The 7,712-nt window shown below is 40.6% G+C and overlaps 1 protein-coding gene across 1 annotated transcript; it reads left to right on the top strand.

The window, feature by feature from the left end:
• Positions 1-5,340: 5,340 nt before the first annotated feature.
• On the top strand, positions 5,341-6,787 carry LOC311488881 (SLAM family member 5-like; the record flags this gene model as incomplete). Its single annotated transcript, XM_084545743.1, has 3 exons — positions 5,341-5,362; positions 5,449-5,757; positions 5,842-6,787. 3 exons carry the CDS (start codon positions 5,341-5,343, stop codon positions 6,165-6,167), a joined length of 657 nt encoding a protein of 218 aa, XP_084401869.1. The 3' UTR covers positions 6,168-6,787.
• Between the last annotated feature and the right edge of the window lie 925 nt (positions 6,788-7,712).

Below are 7,712 nucleotides of genomic sequence, written 5' to 3'. Positions count from 1 at the left end.
GAAAGAGGTTTGCCTCTTTGATTTTCAAGTAAAGCTTTGAACACATTGAATAGTTGTCAGCAGGAACAAGACAAAACGTTACGTCCCCTTGCAGCCCCTCTGCTGTCCTTGCAGTGGCAGTGCAAGTGTCTTTAGGTGGTGCATGAGCTTGATTTCCTCAACCAGACACATCTGAAAAGGTGTCACATGGTTAAATATGAAGGATGAAGAGCAAACATGTAGGATAAAGTATTGACATTAAAAACTATGCTGTATATTGAGTTAGAATTTTATTTTTCATTATCATGTATCTACTGTTTTACAGGGTCCAGTGCTGTGACTCCTGTGTTTGTGAAGAGAGGAGACGATGTACTTCTGGAAGTCATGGATAATGATCCAAAGGAATTTCGAATTCTTTACTGGATATTTAATATATACTACCCTTTAGTAGTATATGTATTTGGCGGAGAACTACGAGTCTTTGAACGTTACACTGGAAGGGTCGAGTTCTCTGTGGAAAAATATTCAGTGACACTGAAGAATCTACAAGATGCAGACAGTGGAGTTTATGTAGCACGAATTATAGGGCCTAAAAGACAAAAAATAGCTGAATACAACATCACAGTTCAAGGTAGGTTTCTTAACATTTCAGACACTGACAGAGAACATCTGCTGTCATGTTACTAAACCTCCTCACACCTACTTTCCTCCAGGTCCAGTGTCTCCAGTTGATCTGAATCCAGACTCTGTGTCCATCAGCTGCAATCATAGCAACCAAGACAGCTGTACGAAGATTCAGGATTTCTGTTTCCTACATGCTGGTAAGACTGACAGACAAAACATTTTGCTAATAATAAAATAAAGGTTAATGTAGCTGAACCTGTTCTGGTTTTATGATTGATTATAACAAAGTGAAGTCTTCTGAACACATGTACAACCATGAAGAAATATCTGAGGCTGCTTGAGGCCATTTTGAGACATGGACAGATGCAGCAAAGAATCAAAGATGGAACAAGAGAGATAAATGACAAAGTGGATACAAAAAAAGTATGTAAAAAGTATGCTGTATATTTAAAAAGGCCTTTTTTTTTAAGGTACTTCTAGGTTGGAGCATTTTTCTTTGTTATTTTGTATACAAGTGGCTTCGTTAAAGAAATAAATGAATATTATTATTTCAACCACAAAAAGGATTTCGTTGGTTTATTACGTGTTGGAGGAGCAGTCAAAACTAAAGCAATCAGTAACCAGTAGTGACCACAGGATTGGTCACTACAACTATCCTGTCTTACAACACTCTGTGAAGTACTACATTTGCGCCCAAGCTTTAACTTCCTGATGTCTTGAGATGTTGCTTCAATGTTTCCACATAATGTTCTTTCCTCATGATGTCGTCTATTTTATGAAGTGCACCAGTTCCTCCTGCGGCAAAACAGCCCTACAACATGATGCTACCACCCCCATACTTCACAGTTGGGATGGTGTTCTCAGGCTTACAAGCTTCCCCCTTTTTCCTCCAAATGTAACGATGGTCATTATGGCCAAACAGTTCCACTTTAGTTTCATCAGACCACAGGACATGTCTCCAAAAATTAAGGTCTTTGTCCCTGTGTGCATTTGCAAACTGTAATCTGTCTTTTTTTATGTTTCTTTTGGAGTAATGGCTTCTTCCTCGCTGAGTGGCCTTTCAGTCCATGTCGGTACAGGACTCGTGTCACTGTGGAGAATAACGCTCTCCTTCCAACTTCAGTTATCATCTTGACAAGGGCCGCGTTTCCCAAATGCGATCGTTCTTAAGGACTTAAGAAGGCTCCTAAGAAGGGTTCGGCTAAGAAGGAGCGCTAAGATACGGGTGTTTCCCAGAAGCGTTCTTAACTGCCTTCTTAGGAGAACCTTAAGATCAAGCCTAAGAAGCTTCTTAAGAAGCTCTTAACTGGAGCTGTCAACCGCGGTGGTGCTGAAACTGAATCAATCGATGCCAGGCTAATCGATCACCCACTCCTTTATCAGCGCTGAGCGCAGCGCGCAGTCACACACAGCGTTGTTTATAAGCGTCTCTCCTGCTCAAACAAAGTGTTTGCACGTGGATATAGCATTAAGTTAATTTTTGTTTTAAGTGTGTGTATGCCATCAGGTGTATCCAAGTAGTAATCAAGCCCATTAGCGCATATATACCCCCATGAATATTGGCACACACATGTGAGAATGGATGAAACTGGCAGCAAAAAGAACAAGCGGGCAACGTCGTTTACCGCGGAGGAGATGGGCGTCCTAGTGGACGAGGTGTGGCAGCACCGTGAGGTTTTATTTGGAGGAACAAAAGGGGAAAAAAACATCACGGTGAAGAACCGTGTATGGCAGGCTATAGCGGAGAAGATGTCCCCCTCCAGCCCATGTGGCCTGCGTGACTGGGGTGCTGTCAGAAAGAAGTGGCAGGAGTTTCAGAGCCTGACCAAAAAGAAGAGTGCCAAGGTGAGAAGGGAAGCCATGGGCACGGGTGGTGGAGCACCGGGTGGGACGACCCTCACTCCCGATGAAGAGAAAGTCCTCTCCATCATAGGGAAGACGGCCTCTGAAGGCATCACAGGGGGCATCGACGTTGAGGGGGACGAGGGCCTCTCAGAAAGTGAGGAAGAGGAGCCATCCGGGAGCGGAGTAGGAGAGGACGACCCCACACAGCCGTGCCCTGTCCCCGCACAACCGTGCCCTGTCCCCGTGCGCCAACCAGCACGGCCCAGTGTCCGCATGCGGGGAGGCTTAACCAGGCGGCCTGCAATAACCGTCTGGCTCCGCGCTCGGCGACGCTGTTGATTAGCAGCGAGAATGTGCTGTATTGCAGCCATGGTTTCTCACACACGCGGACTTTGGCAACGCCTTTATATAGAGTAGCAGGTGAAGCCTCTCTGGATTAGGTTCAGCTGAGTTCAATTACATCTGTTTCCTTGATATCTGTGAAATGCCACAGGGTGGTTGATGTTTTTTATGTGTAAACTCATATGCAGATGTGTGGAAAACTTAAACGTGTACTTCAATAATAGCCTATATATTTTTTCCTTCTCTACTATTAGCCTATGTTTCTTGCGCCAGTGCTCCACAGCTATGAGTGCATTTCAACATTAAACATTGTTTTATTATTTCAAAAAGTGGAGGATATAAATTTCCCTGACGCAGCTTGATCACTGTAGCCTAGATATCTAGACGCCCCTGGTGGAAGGCTATGATCACTGAGCATTTGATCGCTAAGAAGGCTGTTAAGAGTGGGTCGGATCGATCTTACGTTTCCTTCTTAGTGAAAGATCTTCTTAAGCTAAGAGCGACTCTGGGAAACGCGTTCTTCTTTCGGAGCGTTCTTAAGAGCGCTCCAAAGAAGATCTTAGCGCTAAGAGCTTCTTAACTCGTTTGGGAAACGCGGCCATTGTTGTTGTTGTGGTTATAGAGCGTGTTTATTTGTCATTTGCTCAGTGAGAGCCGCATATTAGAAGTGTCAGACTGACGGTGTTTATGGTGTTGACGTGGTCTGCAGCCGACAGTAGCCTATGTTCAAGCTTCAGTAAACTTGCAAAAAAGCCTTCCTTTGTTAGAGACGCTACAGTATGTGTTCAGGTCAAGAATATAGATTTAATTGTTGCAACGCATTTCTTTCGACTGTGTTTTTATGTGTAATGTCATCGCCTAGTCGACTCGACTTTCACCACACATTAGTCGACTTAAAAAATCCGAAGTCATTCAACCCCTATTGTATGAGTTAGAATTTTATTTTTCATTTACAGGGTCCGGTGCTGTGACTGATGTGTATGTGAAGAGAGGCATTAATGTACTTCTGGAAGTCATGGATAATGCCCCAAAGAAATTTATGGTTGTTGTGTGGACATTTAATAGAAGCAATGTTTGAGTAGGATATTTGCCTGGTGGAAAACCAACTGTCTCTGAACGGGTTGAGTTCTCTGTGGAAAATTACTCTGTGAAATTGAAGAATCTACAAGTTGCAGATAGTGGAGTTTATACAGCAAATGACAGAGAGTCTAGATGAACAAATATTAGCTGAATACATGGTCACAGTTCAAGGTAGGTTTCTTAACATTTCAGACACTGACAGAGAACATCTGCTGTCATGAATAACAAGGTTGTATTGGCGGAAGAAATAAGTCCAAATGTGGTCAATTTAAGGAAGCCCACTGGATTTGTTGAAGCAGATGATAGTAATGGTGTTGATTGCGTTTTCACTTAAATACTTTCATATACAAAGCTGCTTCCTTGACAAAGGGTTGAGTTGACTTACGTCTTTATAAAAAGATTCTGAAGCAGAAAAAGTGTGTTCACTGGATTAGAGAAGTTGACCTATGTGCACTTACGTGTTGACACCATGAACCAATGATGACATCTTTGTGGTGCAGTGGTTGGTGGAAAACCCTTCACACCGTTTCATTTCTATTCAAGCAAGCAAGAAGCTCTAGCATGTCTCTCTCTGTGATACTTGGACTGATGCTCTGCCTTGAAGCAACAGGTAGGACAAGAACACTGACTAATTAAATGTTGATAACAGGAACAGCAATGATAGCAGCTTCTTTATTTGGGTTAATAAAAGTTGCAGGAGAGACAGAACTAAACTGTAATCCATATCATTTCTTTAGTTTCTGTATTATGCACATATGTAACCTGAAAGAATATGTTGTCTTATCAGAGCAGTATGAAAGAAGACAGTACATTTTCAAAGCGTGAGAGTCTTCCTTTGTATGTATGACCTAAAACGTGGAAAAGATTCAGAAGAACAGAAGATGAAGGAAAGAGAGAGGAAAGTGACAGTAACTGTTCATCCATGTTTACGTTCAAATAAACTGATCAAGACTTAAAAATGTTCAAATGCCAATACTTAATAATGTTATAAAGGAGGCATCACTGTGAGAATGAAGGAGGTTTCAAGTAAATGTATGTATAAGTATTTAAATAGACACTTCTGACTTCTCTCTGCAAACGATAACTCAGCTTCCTGTTCCTGTTCTGAGAAAATCAAATGCACCTAAAAATCTTCAGTACTCAGTCTTACAAGTCAATGTCTCAATGTCTGTATATAAAATGTGAGACAAATCATATTTGAATAATTAATTAAAATCTTGACACACCTTTAATTAAACATAGTTCCCATTACTGGTATATTAAAGATTGGCGCCAGAGTGGTGTGGTGGTTAGAACTGATGCCTCACAGCCAAAAGGTTCTGGGTTCTAATCCATCAGCCGACTGGGGCCTTTCTGTGTGGAGTTTGGATGCTCTCGTCACCCTCCAGAGGACAGGTGGTTACAGAAAATTAATGAATGAGCTTGATTTCCTAAACCAGCCACATCTGAAAAGGTGTCACATGGTTAAATATGAAGGATGAAGAGCAAACATGTAGGATAAAGTATTGACATTAAAAACTATGCTGTATATTGAGTTAGAATTTTATTTTTCATTATTATGTATCTACTGTTTTACAGGGTCCAGTGCTGTGACTCCTGTGTTTGTCAAGAGAGGAGATGATGTACTTCTGGAAGTCATGGATAATGCTCCAAAGAAAGATATAGTTATTTACTGGAAATTTAATAAAAGTGAAGGTTTAGTAGGATATTCACCTGGCACAAAAATTATAGTCTATGAAGGTTACACTGGAAGGGTTGAGTTCTCTGTGGGAAATTATTCAATGAAACTGAAGAATCTACAAGATGCAGACAGTGGAGTTTATACAGGACATGTAACAGATTTGAAAGTTGAACGAACATTAGCTGAATACATGGTCACAGTTCAAGGTAGGTTTCTTAACATTTCAGACACTGACAGAGAACATCTGCTGTCATGTTTCTAAACCTCCTCCACCTACTTTCCTCCATCAGATCCAGTGTCTCCAGTTGATCTGAATCCAGACTCTGTGTCCATCAGCTCAGACTCCTGTAACCTCACTGTGACCTGCAGCACAGAGGACTCAGACATCAGCAGCACTTTCAGATGTGACACCAAAACCTGCTCTCAGGAGGGAGGAGAGCAATCAAAGGTCACCAACTCTGGAGCTTCCCTCCGTGTCCACCTGTTGAATGAAACAGTCATCTGTCACCATAGCAACCAAGTCAGCTGGACTCAGAATACGACAAAGATTCAGGATTTCTGTTTCCTACCTGTTGGTAAGACTGACAGACAAAACATTTTACTAATAATAACATAAAGGTTAATGTAGCTGAACCTGTTCTGGTTTTGCTCTGACACTTTTATCATGTTTGCAGGTCTCTCTGATGGTGTCTCCATCTGTCTGGTGAAGACAGTCGTGTTCTCTGTTGGTCTGATCATCATGGTGTCTGTCGTCATCAGTGTCCACCTCATGGAGAAGATCAGGAAACAAGAATAAACAGTTCTCCACTAATCAAATGTACATAGAGCTCAATCTCTTCTAGTGGACATCTTAAAGTTACCTGTGGATTTATTTATTTATTTATTTTTTTATCTTATAGCACTGCTTTTAGTTTGTTTCTTTATAAAATTAATGCATCCCTGTTGTCTTTGAGTTAAAAACACAAAGAATGCATAATGAGTATAGCAGTACCTGAACAGAAGTAGAAATTATGGAGACTACAAACCAGCAACATGATGTAAACAATGCACCATTTAAAACTTTTACAAATAGAAGCTTTTTGTACCCTGATTGTACACAGTGATGGCTGATGACAAAACTATTTCTACTGTTGCATTTCATAGTTGAAAAATCAAGAGGCTTTCTACATCAACAACTGTACTTATTAGTATTAGCCGTAATAGCTGGTTTGCCACTTTAAACCCGACACATTGTGTAAATATAATTTGTACCTTTAACATATTTACTTTTTTATATTTTCTCGTCTTACCTTATTCTAGTTTTTGTATTTTGCTCTGTTGTTCCCTGCCACTGTAACCCTAACCCTAATTTCCCAACGAGTATAAATAAAGTCCTATACTGTCCTAAAATGTCTCTCTCTGTGATACTTGGACTGATGTTCTGCCTTTAAGCAACAGGTAGGACAAGAACACTGACTGATTAAATGTTGATAACAGGAACAGCAATGATAGCAGCTTCTTTATGTGGATTAATAAAAGTAGCACCAAGGGAAGATGTGACTAACTTCTAAAGTCCTGCAGTTTCAAGCAGTAGAGCGCGTGTTAAGAGTTCACTGAATTAGAGAAGTTGACGTGTGTGTATTAACGAGTTAACACCATGAAACCAGAAAAATACAGCGATGACAAGACTGTAGCTCGTGGTGAAGTGGTTGGTGGAAAACACTTTATACCGTTACATTCCTATTTAACAAAGAAAGAAGCTCTAGCATGTCTCTCTCTGTGATACTTGGACTGATGCTCTGCCTTGAAGCAACAGGTAGGACAAGAACACTGACTAATTAAATGTTGATAACAGGAACAGCAATGATACCAGCTTCTTTATTTGGATTAATAAATGTAGCAGGAGAGACAGAACTAAACAGTAATCCATATAGTTTCTTTACTTTCTGTATCATGCACATATGTAACCTGAAAGAATATGTTGTCTTATCAGAGCAGTATGAAAGAAGACAGTACCTTTTCAGAGCATGAGAGTCTTCCTTTGTATGTATGACCTAAAACGAGGAAAAGATTCAGAAGAACAGAAGATGAAGGAAAGAGAGAGGAAAGTGACAGTAACTGTTCATCCATGTTTACGTTCAAATAAACTGATCAAGACTTAAAAAAGTGCCAATACTTTGTA

This window comes from Chelon labrosus (genome assembly GCF_963514085.1).
Source record: "Chelon labrosus genome assembly, chromosome: 6".
Taxonomy (NCBI): Eukaryota; Metazoa; Chordata; class Actinopteri; order Mugiliformes; family Mugilidae; genus Chelon; species Chelon labrosus.
This window is presented reverse-complemented; position numbering and strand designations above follow the sequence as displayed.